The sequence below is a fragment of the Schistocerca gregaria genome, chromosome 1 (genome assembly GCF_023897955.1).
Source record: "Schistocerca gregaria isolate iqSchGreg1 chromosome 1, iqSchGreg1.2, whole genome shotgun sequence".
Taxonomy (NCBI): domain Eukaryota; kingdom Metazoa; phylum Arthropoda; class Insecta; order Orthoptera; family Acrididae; genus Schistocerca; species Schistocerca gregaria.
The window spans coordinates 303,241,042-303,260,441 of record NC_064920.1 but is presented as its reverse complement, the minus strand read 5'-3'; the positions used below and the strand labels follow the sequence as shown (position 1 = coordinate 303,260,441).

The 19,400-nt window shown below is 40.2% G+C and overlaps 1 protein-coding gene across 4 annotated transcripts in view; it reads right to left on the bottom strand.

The window, feature by feature from the left end:
- Positions 1-19,400, bottom strand: part of LOC126342369 (hyccin) — a 167,083-nt gene that overhangs the window by 125,119 nt on the left and 22,564 nt on the right. For all 4 annotated transcript variants that reach the window (XM_050001849.1, XM_050001850.1, XM_050001851.1 and 1 more), the window contains 2 exons: positions 18,466-18,677; positions 17,698-17,978 (listed from right to left, as the gene is read on the bottom strand). In XM_050001849.1, the coding sequence (XP_049857806.1) occupies positions 17,698-17,978; positions 18,466-18,677 (493 nt within the window). The remainder of the gene's footprint in view (positions 1-17,697; positions 17,979-18,465; positions 18,678-19,400) is intronic.

The window sequence follows — 19,400 nt, the reverse complement described above, 5'->3', positions numbered from 1 at the left end:
TTTCTTCAGGTATGCCATATTATGATGAAGGCACTCCTTGATTAGATCCACAGAGTAAACAAATTGTTGAGATACTGATTGCTGCATTTCATTTCACCCGCTATTCCACAACCCTGAAGGCATGGGATAGAGGTAGAGATATGCAGATGGCGGTAGTATCACGAACACAAAGTATAAAAGTGCAGTGCATTGTGGAGCTGTCATTTGTATTTTGATGATTCACGTGAAAAGATTTCCAACGCGATTATGGCCTACATGGGAATTAACAGACTTTGATTGCAAAATGGTAGTTGGAGCTAGATGCATGGAACATTCCATTTCATAAAACATTGGCATTATCTCTCAATATTTGAAATGCAGTGGCTGACAACCTTCACTTAGTGACCAAGAGCAGAAATATTTGCATAGGGTTGTCAGTGCTAACAAGACAAGCAACGCTGCATGAAATAACCGCAGAAATCAACGTGAGACATATGACAAACATATTCATCAGGACAGCACTACAAGATCTGGCATTAACTGGTTATGGCAGCAGACAACCAACACAAGTGCCTTTGTTAATGGCACGACATCACCTACAGCGCCTTTCCTGGGCTCACAACGCTATCGATCAGGGTTTATGACCATATCAGTCAGACCTTAGGTGACTGTAAAACCACGGCCTGATCAGATGAATCTCGATTTCAGTTAGTAAGAGCTGATAGTAGTGTGGTGTAGATCCCCATGTAGCCATGAACCAAGTTGATAACAGGACGCTATGCAAACTGGTGGTGGCTCCATAATAGTGTGGGTTGTATGGACATGGATCCTCTGATATAACTGAACTCATCATTTACTGGAAATGGTATGTTGGGCTATTTGGAGACCGTTTACAGTCATTCGTGGACTTCATGTTCCCAAACATGTCACTGGGCCACAACTGGCCACAATTGGATTACAGAACATTCAAGACATTTCAAGTGAATGATTTGGCGACCCAGGTCACCTGACTTGAAACCCGTAACACATTTATGGAGCACAATCGAGAGGGCAATTCATGCACAAAATCATGCACCGGCAGCCCTTTCACAATCATGGGTGGCTATAGAGGCCGCATGGCTCAATATTATTGCAGGGGACTTTCAACAACTTGCTGAGTCCACGCAATGTTGAGTTGCTACATTAAGGCAGTCAAAAGGAGGTCCAATGCAATATCCCACGACTTTTGTCAGCCCAGTGTAGTCCTAGACATTTTCTACAGAATTAAGATTGTATATCACGACTGTACACTTTAATGGGATAGTGACAGTGTGGCTCATTGCATAATTATTTCTTAAATCAGGAATGTATGCATGCAGCCCTGTTAACACCGATATTATCATCGTGAAAGGCAGTTGAGTCCACATACCCATAATGATGATGCAGAAGGAACAGCATCACACGGTCACTGAGAATAATGAAACACTTGTCTGCAATCAGTGAGTCAAGTCATGGTACAAAAACAATCAAAACATCACTAAGATATCGCCCATCTGAACTTTATCCATTGCCTCAGTGGGCCACCAGTGCACTCAACACCTAGCATTATTGGGGGGGGTAGGGGGTGGGGGGTATAAATAGCCTTCAAATGAGATACCCGACTCTGTAGATCCAGTGTATGCAATTCCCTTCACAATGTTAACTCAAAAATAGGTTGAGATGCACCTGAATTCAATGGCAGTAGCAATTATTTTCAGGTTTGGAGTTAATAGTTATCACCAATATAGGACACTAATTGTCTGTCGCTGCTGGTTAGGATCTTTCTATGGCCACTGTTCTTACACTGTATATATGACTGGGTCTGACTTCTCTAGCTACAGTGTTTCAAATCAAAGTGTGTGTGCTCTTTTAGGGGTGACTGATATTTTGTCCAGTGATCTTATATACCATGCAATGAGAAACATATCAAAATTTTAAGTGACAGTGAACCACAGATGCTGTTGAATGACAATAAGAACATATCAGGAAAGATGGATATATATCCCATTTCAAAATTTTATGTCTATTATAAGACCTCAGGAAAAGGTCATGAGAGAAATTACCCAACTATATGGAGAATTTACTGCACACAGACAACCACAGAAAGGATTTTTCTTTTTAAAATATTGAGAATATCACAATGTATTTGTCGCAAATGTTAACAGAATTGCCACCATAAGAGAGAATAATGGAAAGAGACCACCTATCCTCGCTGAACTATAAACATTTCTGTAACAAAAGGATGTGATCTTACATGACAAACACGACTTGCATAGACTGCAACTTAAAGCAGAAAAGAGAAAGTATAACAATGGAATCAAACCAATGAAGTATAAGGTGGGAGAAAATGTCAGTGCAAATCTCCAAAGTTAAACATGGAAATAATAAAGGTTTATGGACGGATTGAAGTTCCCTCATAAGATTGCTAGAGCTACTCATCCCAGTGCAATTGAAGTATATAGTCAGTGGATGAATATGGGAGAGTTTACTATGCTGCTGTTATTGAAATATTTTGAGTTATGTATGGAGGAAGCCATTTGGCTGTCGGAACTGACGTTTCACTTTTATCCACAGGAAGTTCAGTTTTCTTGTGACAAAAAGACAACTATGTAAAAGAAATTGCACTTTGGTCTGTAATAGTATTACACTGTTAATGAGTGCTGATGCTACATTAGCTGACAATGGGACCCTGATGATGGGAGGGGTCTTGAGTTCACAAGGTCACTGGCAGAGCCCTTTACATAGCCAGGCAGGTGAGTTACCTCAGCCGGTCAGTTTTGATGATATTACATTGATTCCACTTATTTCTCTACACATACACATAAAATAACCAGGTCCTGTCACCACTTCCAATTAAGACAAGAGCAACAGTGTGTGTGTGTGGGGGGGGGGGGGGTGCAACTACCAAACTCATCATCATTCTCAATTACATAGGTTTATAAGCAAGAATACTCATTCTTTGAGCCATCTCATCAGGAAAACCGATAATGCCATGACATTGTTGTAAGCGGATGCTACTGCAGCATTTTACTGGGAGTTTACACAATGCAGTTGATCTTAACTATTAGGTGTAGATTCACAGTGCATTACACCCAAAAATAAAAGTTCTATTTAATATACGGTGTACTCCTGACTATTCATGTGTTGTATCCAGTTTGGGGATTATTAATATTTAAAAAAGTGCAATATTTTTCCGAAGCAAACTGCAATAAACAATACGCTACATCAGCATCAGTTCCATTTCCAATGTACAAATGACTGCCACATGACAGCAGAATACTGCTTCCATTGCTATGCCAGCTTGTTCTGCGTAAATTGACAATAATCTCAGTTTTCTGACGTTAATCAGTGTGTAAATGTCAATGAAGCAAGAGTGTTGACATTAAAACCAAAATTAGAATTAACTGAAAAGTTTAAGAACGGGCAAACAGTTGCAAAACTAAGTGTTGATGATGATACTGGAGTGCAGACTGTTGGGACATTACAAAGGAATAAGCAGAAAATATAGGATTCTGTTAGGAAATGCGATTCTAGTTCTGCACAATCTGCACAAAAAAGCATGAAGAGATCTACCTTTGATGAATTCAATGCTGTTCTTTTGCAATGGTTTAGCCAAAAACGAGCAGAATGTGTCACTGTTACAGGTGCGATGTGTGCTGAAAACGCTAAATTAGAGGGAGGATCTAATGCCTCATCTGGATGGTTACCCAGATTCAAACAAAGTCACAGGTTTCACAAACTTACTGTGCAAGGACAGCGGCTTAGTTCAAATGTTGCAGCAGCAGATTCCTTCAGAGGAGAGTTGCAGAAATTTGTGGAAGAAGAGAATTTCACACCAGGCCAAATTTCTAATGCAGGCAAAAGTGGTCTGTATTGGAAATGTCTAACAACCAGAGACTCCTGCTTTTAAGAGTTCGTGCTCCTTAATATACATTGTCTAAAGAACGCATCACAATTTTGTGCACCACTAATGCCTCTGGGAACCACAAAGTGAAACTACTAGTGACTGAAAAAAAAAAAAAAAGCATTCACGAATATCACAGCTAAGGATCTCCCTGTGCATTATTACAACCAAAAAGGAGCAAGGATGGGTAGTAAAATTTTCAAAAACTGGTTTTACAGATATTATGTACCACTAGTCAGGTGACTTCTAGAAGATAAATTGCTACCACAGATGACTGTTCTATTGCTTGATAACGGCCCTTCATATCCCACAGAGAATTCTTGTATCTAATGATGGTCTCGTCATAACTTGTAAGTTTTTACCTCCTACCATAACTGCCAGTATACAGCCAATTAACAAAGACATAATCACATTGATAAAATGATACTATCAGTCTGGTCTACCGAGAATGCTAGTTGATGAGGATGATTTGGTGGCATTCTGGAAATCTAAGGCCTGGCAGGAAATCAGACAACATACACTAGTTCAATCGTGGAGGAAAATTCTTCCGGATAGAGAAAAAAGTGATTTTCAAGGTTTCAAAGATGAAGAAATAACAACTGCACAAATAGCAAATCTGACAACTAGTTTAAACGGTTTTGAAGATGTTGAAGATGAAAACTTGATTGAGTTGCTGAAGATTGATATGTGTGAACCCGGCTTCCAGTACATGTGTGATGCCAAAATTGTGACTACTGCTTCACAATACGAAGAAGAGGGCAGTGAATGTGAAAGTGGGGATGAAGACAATGACCTTGTCGCTCATAGTACCACATTGCAACATGTTGAAAAAATGTCAACTCCCCTCAGAAGCAGACCAACATCACACACTATTTTAAGAAATAAACAGGCCTACAGTACCTGTGCATATTACTTGGATAAATTTTTGAACAAAGATTGTGTGTTTGACATCTCAGTGATTTGCATTTTTTTATTCTTTGAACATCATCTCCCTCACAACATCCCAAATAATCGGGAGTATACTGCACTTATTTTACAAGCATTTTCCATTAGGGTAGGCAACTCAGAAAATTGGATTTTTTTCCATTTTTTACATTGTGTGTCTAAAAAGTTCAGTGAATGGTGTCATATCTGAATGGCAACTTGGCCTATGTATGTGCGCATGCATGTGGGTCTTCAAACACTTGAGAAGAATCAATACACAGCATGCACAGCATGTGACTGGCTATGTAAACAGACTGCGACCAGTTGAACATAGTGTGAGAGGAAGTGTCACAAAGCAATGGAGCAACATGTGAACATCAAGTTCTGCTACAAATTGGGGAAGACTGCAACAGACACACATGGAATGTTGGTGCAGGGTATGGGACGGAAGCTGTGGGCAGAGAGTGTGTTTACGAATGGTTTAAACACTTCTGTGAAGGGATAGAAACAACTAAGGATGACAGTGTGTTCATTTTAATTATGGAATGCCTGACTTGCAGTTGAAATGATGTAATTAAGTTCAGCACTAACAAAGTAGAAAAGATTTATAGACCAGCTTGAACTTTTGAACTAGGTAACTGTGTTTGTAGTTTTCATTTCCATGTTTTTGTGATAACACCTTTGAAATTACAAAACAGTTGTTCAAAGAAATATGCATAATGTACAAATGTATAAAAACAGTATCCAAATTACGAAACGTAGTCTTCAAAATACAAATTCTCTGTAATGTTCATTTAACTCAGAACTAGATTATATACAACATGAATAGTTACATGTCCAGGAGCTACAAAGAATAGAGTTAGTAGCAGAGAAGTAATAAATTTAAATGTCATGATAATGTGGCAGTTTTTCCTGCATCTCATTGTTTATGATGTCATATCTCCTGAACTATATTAGGTGCATGGTTCGTACTTCCACAGCAACTGTTGTCTGACAGTAGGGGACATGTGTACCAAGTTTGGTTGAAATCAGTCCAGTGGTGTAGGAGGAGACGCGGAACATACACATAAACACACATACTTCCATTTTTATAATAGGTATTGATTATACATTTGGGACAGTGTTACTATATTGCCTTCAATGTCCTGGAGAAGTTAGATGTAGTGTTGACTACTTCAAAGGTAATAGATGGCAATATGTCCTTTTCAGGTTTTATATAGAATTACACATGCATCCTGTTATTGTCACATCAGCAGCTACCGATTGCCATTACCGTTTCATTTGCAGTAGCAGAGATCATTTATGCATTTACCAAAAACTGCCACATAGTGACCTGAAGGCTTGTCTACGATACTGCATATACTGTAATCTTTGCTTCATAGTCTAACTCCTGTTTGTGCGTCACACGTCAAAAATAGTGTCGAGTATAAAATCAGATAATCTATGTTCCTCCCAATATATTTTCAATTAAGCAATGCAGCACTTATTATGTTGAGATATGGGGCAACTTAACATGACTCAACATTAATAAACCAACATTTGATAAATGAGCTATAAGACTAAATTGAAACATTGTGTCAAGTCTTACGAGAACTTTCAACAAAACTTTATTTGACTTTCTACGCTGCAGAATCATTCTACAGAAAATTTTAAAAATCCATTCCTATCAAAACAGAAAGCTGTAACAAAATATACCCACAATAAGCCTTGTTGCATTAAAAGGTGGTCAATATCGGCCTCTACATTTATAGTCAATAGAGTATAAGTTACAAGGCCAGACGTCCGCAGAAGAAAATTAAGGCTACAGGCTATCATGCCGACAGCTTCTGCTGATGTAATAGGTTAATTTGTTTACAAACATTAATATCCACACACAAATATTCCCATATGTTATTCGCTCTGCATCTTTTCCCACATTTTCACATATTTATTTGTGTGCTTTTCTTACACATTTTCAGGGTATTTATGCATTTTTTTGTGTTTGTGAATGCTTTTAAGTGTGTGTGTGTGTGTGTGTGTGTGTGTGTGTGTGTGTGTGTGTGTGTGTACGTAGTTTTATGCATCTTTTTCTGTTTTAAAGCTCCCCTCACAACCAGTTATTGCCTTCACTTGCCTATTTCCCAAATGCCATCACTGCCACAATGGACCCCAGTTCCATCTTTCTTGATCAGTCAGGAAAGCCCTTTCCCTGACTAAAGCTCAGTCCCAATCCTGCTCCTTAAATGCTGCCTGTACTATAGATCAACCCTCCCCCCCCCCCCACCCCCACCCCCCACCCCCCAATGCCCTAGCCATAAAAAAGTCATTTTCTTCTGGATCCCACACCACCTTTCACAGTGACCTTAACCTTTTCAGATTCCACCAGTCCTTGTCCATCACAAACCTGTACTGCAAAAACATGTCTCCATGGCACACGCATCCCAGAACAAACTCTCCTCCATCCACAAGACACTGCTATTGCACAATCCTTACTACACACATTACATCTCTCAAATTGAATCCCTTGCTCTCCAGCACCGGGAAGAGCATTCCAGACACCATCTCCATTAGTTATCCTACTTGCTGACATTCTACTGCCGTCTTGGGACAATACTATCTAACTCCTATACTGTCCACAGTGATCCTTCTTGTCAACCCCTCATAGCACAGAGACTCTGACTAGCTAACGTTTTCTACTTGTCACATCCCAAAACTCCCTACCAGAGCTGAAATAATCCTAGAACACTGTTTTTAACCTTTCCACCAAAATCCTTGACCCACAGAAGTTTCAGTCCTATCCAAAGGCCTCACTTCAGCTTTACAGCCAAATTTAACCACATTGGACTTGTCAAAGACGTACTCTCCTCCTCATAATCCCTTCAATGGAAACACTTATTTGCCACCAAGCTCTCCCACCAAAGCCAACCTAATCCCAACACTGAACTTTGCTTTTCCCAGTTCATACCACCATCCAACTGTGATTACCTCCTGCCTCCCCCCCTCCCCTCCCCTCTCGCCCAATTATCCCCTGGGAACCTTCTTCTTAAATTCAACTTGGCCTCACTATTCTTCCTGAAGTCCCTTCATAAGAATACCAACCAAGGTTCCATCACTATAGTTATTAATTCCAGTGACTACTTGGTGAAAGGTTTTCTTCAATTGTCGGACTCCTCCCACCCAGAAAACCATCATAACCTCCAATCCTTGCTTAAAGCCTTAGACCCCTCCCACAACCTCTCCTCTAAATTCATTTACCTCTTCACCTCTATGACACCATGCACGCCCACTTACTACTTAAACCCCAAGCCAACAATCTTGGATGCCCCATTGCAGCTGGTGATTGTGCCCCACTGAAAGAATTTCGGTCCTCACTGTCCAACACCTCCAACCAACTGCCCATAATTTAGCCTTCCATGTCAAAGATACCAACCACTTCCTTGACCGACTCTGCCATTCCCATCCCTTTATCTCCTGGACACACACTCTTCACTGCTGACACCACTTTCCTATACACTAACATCCATCATGCCCACGATCTTGCCACTATTGAACACTATCTCTCCCAACATCCTTCAGACTCCAAACACTAATTCATTCCTCATGCATCTTACTCATTTTATCCTAACACACAACTACTACACCTTTAGAAGGGAAGGGATACAAACAAATCTGCAGCACAGAAATGGGCCACCTGCATGGCAAGCTCCTACACCAAACTTTTTATGGGCTCCCTAAAGGAAACCTTCCTAGCATCCGAACACTCCATATCCCTCGGCTGGTTCAGGATCAGTGATATCTTCATGATCTTAACTCAGGGCCTCAACACCCTACCCTTATACCTTCGTAACATTTCGACAGCTGTCATTCCTTCCACACTAACCATCCCATACAGCCTAGACACCCAGAAACAGTATCTGCAGTGACAAGAACTCTCTTGCCCTTGCTTTGCTTCAATATTTGCACTGTTTTTTATACTGGTATGACTACCAATCTGCTATCCATCAGGATAAATGGTCACCACCAAACTGCTGTCAAGAGCAAAGTGGACAACCTTCTGGAACATGTGGCTGATCATAGCATATTTGATTTCAATGGCTGCTTCACTACCCTGGCCATCTGGACCCTCCACTTAACCATCAGCTTTCCTGTGAGTTATTCTTACAACACATTCTCCACTCCCAAAATTACCCAGCCTCAACCTATGACAACCTACTGCCCCACACCTTTCACCCAACAGTCTCCACCTCTGTCCTATGGCCCCCTCCCAGTTCATGCCTGCACACTCTCACTGTCCGCTGCTCTCTGCCACACCTGACCAGCCTTTTAGCCTCTCTGCTCCTCTCCTTTTCCACTTACTATCCTTTGCCTCCCCCCTTCTCACAACCCCCAATGCTGTACTTGGCAGGCTTGTCCTGTTGCCTTTAGTCCCTACATGCTCTGCCAGACAATGCTCTTCTCTCCCCCACCCATATCCTACCCGTCCCCTTTTTGTACCCCATTAACACAACAGTTGCAGTCTGAAAACAGAGTCACATGTGTGCCTGCTTTTGTGTGTGTGTTTTCCTTTCTTTTCTGAAGGCTGTGGCCAAAAGCTCCATGTGTAATAGCCTTTTCATTGTGCCTCTCTGCATCTCAACACGTCATTTTTGTGGTGAGTAGCACTATCCTTTTCATAATTGGTAATATGCGCAGATGTAGACCAAAGACTTCCAGATCCAGATAGGGCACTTGCAAAAGCAAACTGGATCTCATTTCTCGTATCCACATGGAACTCTTAAGACACTGAACTGAAAGTCCGATTTGCTAAGTATCTTCACACTCTATCCTATGTCAAACTGATAGCCACAGTAAGTCCGAGTCAGTCTCCCCCCCCCCCCCCCCTCTCTGTCTCTCTCTCTCTCTCTCTCTCTCTCTCTCTCTCTCTCTCTCTCTCTCCCCCCCCTCCCTCTCCCGTCACCAGATCAATTATCATTACTACACAAGTGCTGAGTCACAAAAGAATATTTGTAGAAGAAAGATTACAACTGCGCAAGGCAACTTTAGTTCTTCCAGCACAATAATGCACCTGCCCACTCAACTTCGTCAATTTGCAGGTTGTGTAAAAAAATTTCAAATGACTGTCCTTTCTCATCCACCTCTCTCCATGATGTCCATCTTGCCTCCCCCCCCCCCCCCCCCCCTCTCCCCTCATACAATTAAAATCAATGCTGTGGATTGCAGTTTTGACATCAGCAGTAACATTAAAGTTAAGGCTGTCGTAATCCTGAAGGTTATTTAGAATATCGTGCGCCTATTAGAGATGGTACCAGTAGCGTCCTCTCACCTTTCAAGTGACATACAGCATTTACCCGATTATAAGACAAGGTTTTTCCCAAATTCATCATTCAAAAAATACGGGATCATTCTTATATTCATAGATTAAACTATTGCTGCCAAGAACAACATTTTTACATTGTCTAATAGATTAAAATAGGGTCTGTCTTACATTTACAGATGAACCTTTGGCTATTGGGATTTTGGAGAATTCAGAAGTGCACGCTAAGCAAATAGTACTTGGATTTGAACAGGCTCAAGATTTCCTCATACTCCAAAGATCTCAACTGAGTATCCACCTTGCTTGAACAATCATGTGACATTTGACTCATGCAGCGCTAGTGCAAGGTATATGCGAGAAACTATGAACAAGCCACTACAACAATGTAATGCTCTGCTTAAAATTCAACAATTTCGCTAAACATAGGAGGAAAATGGCATTAAATTCTATCAACTTACAAACTTTTGTTTTATTATTATGAAAAGGAAAGTTGCTACTTACCATATAATGGAGATGCTGAGTCACAGAGAGGCACAATAAAGAGACTCTCACAATTATATAGCAGAGACGCTGAGTTGCAGATAGGCACAACAAATGTGTCTCTTTGTTGTGCCTATCTGCGATTCAGCATCTCCGCTATATGGTAAGTAGCAACTTTCCTTTTCATAATACTGTTACATTCCACCCTCTATTGTCCATTGTTTGATTAAACTTTTGTTTTATCTGAACAGGTTTGGTACCATATACTCACATTTATGCTGCTTTTTAAGTAAAAATAACATTCAAAGGCAAATGCATTGTCCTTCAAGAAAACTAACTTGATTCTGAACCCAAGTCACTATTTTACTTCATTGTAAGAAGCTGTAATGATGTACCAAGTGGGCTGAAAATGAGAACTTCGGTCGCTGTTCACGTATTAGAATACCAGGGAAAAATGTTACCAGGTTTTAATCAGCTTTATAACATGATGGTGACATTTAGACGAAACAAGAAAGAAAATTAATCCAGAATTAAATGTCTAATTAATGGAATAAATCACGTTAAACTGATCGCAATTTTTATTGCAAGAATAAATTATGGTGGCATGGACTGTTACAGAGAGAGTACCAATAGACATCGCTAGATTGCGGGATGAGAGTAAGTTTGAGAACTGGACTGAATCACAATAGTGATCTTAGTTCCTGTTGTTACATACAACTTGCACCCTAGAAGATATCGTCATCCATTTTACTGTTGTTCAAGCACAGCACTACAAAAGGGTTGAAGGGGGAATAGTGACACCAGTTTGGCTGACCAACCAGGATGAGTGCGGGGAAGAGAGTGGTGAGCAGGCAGCAAATTTCAAGTTGCTGACTTCAGCTTTCCATGAACCTCTATCACACTTAAATTTCAGTTCACCTGAAACTATTTGTAGTCAGAATTGAACTGACTTTAAAACTGGACAAATACTCAACAGCACCATACATTTTGGCAGGTGGTGGTAAAAGTACAGATAGGGCCAGTGGCATAATTGTGTTTCATGTAGCAACATTGTCAATGCTCAGTGTGAGGTATGGCGGGAAGGACAGGTTGTTTGTCAGCTGCTGGTTCTACATGGCCAATGAGAGACTGATGGGCAGACAATGTGTTTGGAAGAAAAAGACACTGCCCCATTGTCACATCAGTATAGAAGTGAAGTCTGCAACATATTGAGAAAAGAAAAATAAAATTTTGTTCTCAGGTCCCACCATAAACACATCAGATATAGCAACATACTTGGAAGAACTGGCCAAATATTTGCGTCAATGGGGATAGGAGTTTCACAGCTGTGCTTTTAGGATGTTGTCAATAATGATGATGGATGATTAAAAATAGAGATGCCAAAGATGACAGGCTAAGTAAAACAAAATGGCAGTGAAAATAATAAGTAATGTATTCCTTTCAATTTATTTTATTTCACTTGGGTTATCAAAATATAGACAACCAATAAATAGCCTAAGCTCAGAATACCAGAAGGTATAATGTTAACACTTTAGGTCAAGAAATTCATAATTTATGTTAGTCAGAATATTTTAAAAATAAATTTTTGTCAAGGAGCCCCTGGAAAATGGGGAAGGGGGCATCTTACATTCAGGGCTGTCTTATACTCAGTTAAATCAGCACTCAGCCATTTATAGGTGGACCTATACTGTAATGTATTTTTCGATCGAAGGAAGATGTCAGCATTTTTCACATCTATATGCATACAGCCAGAGGCGAAAGAACTGGAAAGTGGTGGTTAAAAATCCTGTGACTGAGGATTGAACCCAAGATCTTTCAGTCTATGGTCCTGCACTTTAGCACCACGCCACACTTGATACTATTAAACCAAATTAATTACACACACTGAATGACATTCCTAAAGATGATCCTCAGTACTGTTTTATGAAGAGGAAAAACCTTGAGACAAGGGCGTGAAAAGTGGAGGGGAGTACTCTGAAATAGACTATGATAACAGATCAGTAAGGAGTATAAAACTATATATTTTTAAATAAAATAGAAAGAAACTTCCACATGGGAAAAACAGCCAGATTACACTCCAATATTTTATTTACTCAGGCTTGTCTGACATTTGGTATTACCCCCAAAGGCCTCACACTTAAAGTTCTCTGGCTGCAATCCTCCTTTCCATCAGTCCTTATACCAGTTCCAAACTGCACAATCCATAGCCCTCACCCGCCTACTCCTTCACCTATACATCGACTCGGCCAATGAACACACCCGTCAACTCCTATCCCAAATCAAAGTCCTCAAATCTTTCCTCTCCCACATCCACACCGGCTGTTCAAAGCATCCTCTCACAGGCCAACCGCAAATTAGAACAGCATGCCACCCTCCACCTCAAAAAAACTATCCAATCTCCTGGTTTACCACCTCCGGAAAGGCAACTCACTCACCCTCCACAACCTTTCCAACAAACCTCAACCTCCTCTCATTGCACACAGACCCAGTCTATCCCATATACTCAATCTCCCACTTCCAGCTCCACTCCCCCCGAACACCTCAAAATTCTAGTCAACACAAACTGCCCTTGTCAAAGATTTACTGTCCTACACTCTTAGTCCCTGCTGGAAATATCAATTTGCTCAACTCCTTTGGTTCCATCATATTCACCTGGTCCTACTCCAAAACCCATGCCACTTTCCTTGACGTTGACCTACATCTGTCCAATGGCCAGCTTCACACATCTGTCCACATCAAACCCACCAACAAGCAACAGTACCTCCATTATGACAGCTGCCACCCATTCCATATCAAACGGTCCCTTCCCTACAGCTTAGGCCTTCATGGCAAACGAATCTGCTCCAGTCCTGAATCCCTAAACCATTACACCAACAACCTGAAAACAGCTTTCGCATCCTGCAACTACCGTCCCGTCCTGGTACAGAAGCAAATAACCAGAGCCACTTCCTCATCCCCTCAAACCCAGAACCTCTCACAGAAGAATCCCAAAAGTGCCCCACTTGTGACAGGATACTTCCCGGGACTGGATCAAACTCTGAATGTGGCTCTCCAGCAGGGATACGACTTCCTAAAATCCTGCCCCGAAATGAGATCCATCCTTCATGAAATCCTCCCCACTCCACCAAGAGTGTCTTTCCGCCGTCCACCTAACCTTCGTAACATCTTGGTTCATCCCTATGAAATCCCCAAACCACCTTCCCTACCCTCTGGCTCCTACCCTTGTAACCGCCCCCGGTGTAAAACCTGTCCTATGCAGCCTCCCACCACCACCTACTCCAGTCCTGTAACCCGGAAGGTGTACATGATCAAAGGCAGAGCCACGTGTGAAAGCACCCACGTGATTTACCAACTGACCTGCCTACACTGTGACGCTTTCTATGTGGGAATGGCCAGCAACAAACTGTCCATTCGCATGAATGGACACAGGCAGACAGTGTTTGTTGGTAATGAGGATCACCATGTGGCTAAACATGCCTTGGTGCACGGCCAGAACGTCTTGGCACAGTGTTACACCGTCCGGGTTATCTGGATACTTTCCACTAACACCAACCTATCCGAACTCCGGAGATGGGAACTTGCCCTTCAATATATCCTCTCTTCTCGTTATCCACCAGGCCTCAACCTCCGCTAATTTCAAGTTGCCGCCACTCGTACCTCACCTGTCATTCAACATCATCTTTGCCTCTGCACTTCCGCCTCGACTGATATCTCTGCCCAAACTCTTTGCCTAAAATATGTCTGCTTGTGTATGTATATGTATAGATGGACGTGTGTGTGTGTGTGTGTGTGTGTGTGTGTGTGTGTGTGTGTGTGTGTGTGGGCGCGCGAGTATATACTTATCCTTTTTTCCCCCTAAGCTAAGTCTTTCCACTCCCGGGATTGGAAGGACTTCTTACCCTCTCATTAAAACCCACATCCTTTCATCTTTCCTTCTCCTTCCCTATTTCCTGACAAAGCAACCGCCGGTTGCGAAAGCTCGAAATTTTGTGTGTGTGTTTTTTTATTGTGCCTGTCTACCGGCGCTTTCCTGCTTGGTAAGTCTTGGAATCTTTGTTTTTAATATATATATTTTTAAAGCTTGATTATTTTTTAACCTGACCTGGTAATACAATGTCTCACTTAAGTAAACTTTAAAACAATCCCACCTGCCCTTCCTTCTCCTGCACTACTGAGATCATAAAGAATTACTACTACATACTACTACTTCTGCTCTTCCTCATACTACTTAAAGGATAAGCAAGCTTGCTTGCTGAAAAAAAAAATGCAGAGTCAGCTAACATGAACTACCAAATAGAGCCACCACTGAATTATAGACAGTAGCAGTGAACTTTTTAAAGGTGTAGGAAACTTTCAACATGACATCCATGGCAGGATTGAAGTAATAAATAGTGTTTGGGTTTACAAGAGAGAACTTCCATCTGCATAAATTACAGAAAATAATTCAGATGGTTATTGGGTTAAGTGCCTACTGAGGGTAAGTACTGTACAGCCATTGTGTCTCTTTGTAATTTACGTTTACCCAATTGAAATTTCCCATTGATACAAGTATTTACTTATTGTATCTTCCTGCCAGTTAATCAGCTATCTTTCATCACGCCATGCAATCAGGATGCACAATATCTGAGCCATCAGATTGCCCTGCCCTCCTCTACTAAGTTCAGATTCACAGTTACTCTAACAAAAATAATACACTAACACACCATTATAACAGAGACCAATTGTATTCTATTCCAACGTTAACCTAACATCCATTCTTTTTATCACTACTAATGACTGGCGTAGTTCAAAAGCTAGGATTACATTTTTCTATTTATGTCTAATATTTCTCATATTCTATAAAATCAATAAGAAAAACTGTATACCAACAGTACAAATACAGGTTGTAAAACACTCCCAATACAGACAGGACAGGACAGGACAGGACAGGACAGGACAGGACAGGACAGGACAGGACAGGACAGGTTCCTTATATAAAAAAAAGTCCAGTAAACATGGGCTTTTGCATACCTTAAGGGCTATGAACACTTGTTCATTCTTGTTACTTTGAAACACATCTCTTCTACTGAAGAAGTGTCCATAGCTCTTAAGGAATGACTTTACAGTCCATGTTTATTACGACTTCTTTTTTTGGTCCAGACTACCTCTTCCCAAAATATGCAAAGCAAAGAACTTGCAGTAGAAAAGAAGTTTTTCGCAGCATTGAAGATGAACAAGTGCTCATAGCTCTTAAATTATGCATTTTCTTGTTTTGGTGTAAGGAACATGTCCTCATCTGTACAGAGACTTTAGTTACATCCTGTATAAATTCAAACAGAAATGGGTATGTTTTTATAACGACTAATATAATAAACAGATCAGTTGAAAGTATTCAAAGGACATAGATGCGGTTTTGCTACTCAGCAATGCAACACAAGTCATTATTCTCATCGACAGCACAATAGTTAAACTAAAGATACAATAAATGATTATAAAATATAGTATCACATTCCTTGCTTTGCAGAATTCGGAACACCTGAATCAGTTTAGACAACATACACACTCGCTGACAAAAATAAATGTAAAATACATACAATCAATAGCACCACACACCACTGGCAAAAAACAAGGCTTGTGTTTGCATAGTCTTTGAGGTATCTCATAATACAAGAGTGGTTTGAAAAGTTATCAGAACAAAATAGAAAAAACGTACTTACATAAGTGAAACTTTTTTATTTTTCAATGTAGTCTCCAACAATGTTCCAGTGCCTTGATCCCATCTCGAAAATGAGTTTCCTCCAGGCCTGCAAAATAGTTGTCAACTCTGGCTATCAATTCTTCGTTTGAAATGAATCTTCGTCCACCAAGAAAAATTTTCAGTTTTGGGAAAGTCTGACTGAGCCACAATTCGTACCTTAGTTTGTATAATTCTACGATGGCCTTCACATGTGTGGGTGTGTCAAGAGTTGCAGCACATATCTTGCAGATAATTTTTTTCATTTCTAATTCTTCAGTTAAAATGTGCTATACCATTTCAGATGATATCTGGCAAGTATGAGCAATTTCATGCACTTTCAATTAGCCATTTTGTGCACTTTTGCAATTATTTCTGAAGTAGTGACACATCTTGGCTGACCACTGCATGGATCATCATCTAAGCTCTCCAGACCATTTAAATTCATTTGTGCATTTGGCTGTATATGAAAGAGCAGAGTCCCCCAGTGTATTCTGGAAATTGGTATGAATAACCTATGCTTTCATACCTTTCTTTACGAAGTACTTAATCACTGCTCGAATCTCGATCTTTTGCATCTTCGCAAATCACTACGTGGAAACAAAAACAGAGCCACATGACCACCTCACCTGTCTTCCAAGAGCACTGACATGGCACCCGTTTACAAGCAATGGTCCAATGAATATCACGTGAGCAACTCGTTGCACTAGCACTGACCTCTCGTGGCAATTCTGAGAACTTTCCAAACCACTCTCGTAGTTTTTGGCGCAAAAGAAGAACAAAAGAAAGCAAGGTAGGTTTTTTGTTGTTGTTGTTGTTCAGGTCATGAACTTAATATGAAATGAATCTATAACATCTCTGCATATAATAATTGTTTCAACATGCACTTCTTTACGGCTGATCATCTGTATATTGCCACAACTGCATTTTATTTCTTCTACAACATCCGCAACAAACTTCTCCTATCCCCTTGTTGTTCCTTGGTAATCTTGGGTATTCTGTCTAGGACGTTATCTTTATTCACCTCTCTTTCTCACTGCAACTGCATTGCTATCGGATCAAAAAACTTGGGACTGTTCTACACTAACTATTCTTGCTTTATAAATTTCAGATTTCACACAACCATTATGACAAGTAATGTCAGAACAAAACTTATTAGTTAATGACTTTCAAGTAAAATTTTTCCAAGGTTTGGGGCATCTAATTTCACTTTCATATGTTACAATTGATATTAAAAGTAGTAAGCTTTGTTTCAAAGGAAACACCTTTTAATTTTTAATAATCATAATGAAAAGTAAACTTTATCTCAGACACTTCTGATAGAGTTCTGTTAGTATATTCATAATGTTAATCACAGTGCTCCCCACCATCTGAGGAAATGCTTACCAGAGGTGTTGACTTGCAAAGAGTTCCGTACAGCATTAGTAGCTAACACAACCTCTGGATACCCTTCAAAACAGGCACGGGTATGGAGATCATCAAGAGCTGCTTGTGCTGCAGCTGCTGCTCCATTAAATAATGAGAAATAGGCACCATGAAGCAGCTCAAGAAGAAATTGTGATGCGACAGGAATACGTGGCAACAAGCGTGGAACCAAGCTGGAACTGTCTGAACCATATGATGATCTCTGGTGGTGACCTGGTTTGCTGAAGCCTTGAGTCACTATCCTGTGGAATACACACAAAATAATTAATACAAATCATATCATGATCTTTGATTACAAAAAACATAATACTAAACTTCATACAGTGGCCAGAATGAATTCAATCAAACAGTAATGCACTTCAGTACATTATGCACTGCAAAAATTACAACATTCATGCAAGGTTCTGAAAGAGGTTGAATTTTTTTAAGTAGCTACAAAACTGGAGTGTGTGATGATTCTCTCAACTTGCAGAAATGTGTGAGGAGAGAAGCAATGGGAAACAATTAGAAAATATTAGTTTAATTTACAAACCAAGTTTCCAATGACAGTTTTGCATATACTGTATTTATATGCAGAATAATTCTGTAGTTAATGACTTATTGCTGATTCATGTAGAGCTAAGGCCAGATTTTGTAGAATAATATGCACACATTTTGTGAACATTTATAAACTGAAGCTTAAATTTTCATCATGACAAAATTATTATTAGTTACAAGAAAAATACTCACTTAGAGCAGACCTTGCTGAGATATTCAAGGGCAGATTTGCTTGCAAGACTCAGCTGTTGGTTGTAGAGAAATAATAATGCTGTCATCACCTTTAGTCTGTTTTGGGCATTAAGTGTTTCCACCTGAGGCATAGGACCCCACTGAACAGGTTTGGTATTGCACTCCTCCCATCGACGTAGGGCACTCTCAGTCAGTGGTGCAAGAGACATAGGCTGATCAAAACAAATAAACAGTACTAATAAGCATTTTATTTGATTATTACTATATCATACAAAGGACAAGGCTAACTAATCAAACTAGGATCTTCAATTTTCAATGAGTTTTGACACTGAGTTATGACATATCACTTTCATAAAGTGATGTGTTGCAGAGTGTTAATAGTACCGATTAATGATGCTTGCCAAACGCACAGTTAATTTTCATTAATAGTTTTATGGAGTTTTATATAGGCATATTGTGTACAAAATTTGTATTGTTTGTGCATGTTAAGGAGTGTGATGGACGCAGCGTTTCTGCAAGAAAAGGGCAGCTTTGCAGTTTGGTAAAATATTCCCGGCACCTGTTGATTTTACGGTTATTCCAGGCAGCTGTGCCCCTAGTTCTGAGACATACTGAGCTCCATAGAATTGCATGCGCCTTGACAATGATCTATGTAATGAAAAAATAAATAAAAAGAAGAGCTAGTTCCAGTGGAGATTATGTGCTAAAGCCTGTCAGAGAGGAGAGATTGAGCTGTTGATACTTTGTTAACATTCAATGTAACAGTCAAAACTAAATTGCAGACAATTTTACATTGGAGTTTCCAGAGCTGTATAAGTTTGAAGGATAGGCATGTCTTCAAAATATACCTCAGTTATTTGGCAGTTTGCTGAACCTAGATAAGCATGAATTTTTGTGTCCATCACAGGCCACTCTGTACAGGGGACGAAGTCCAT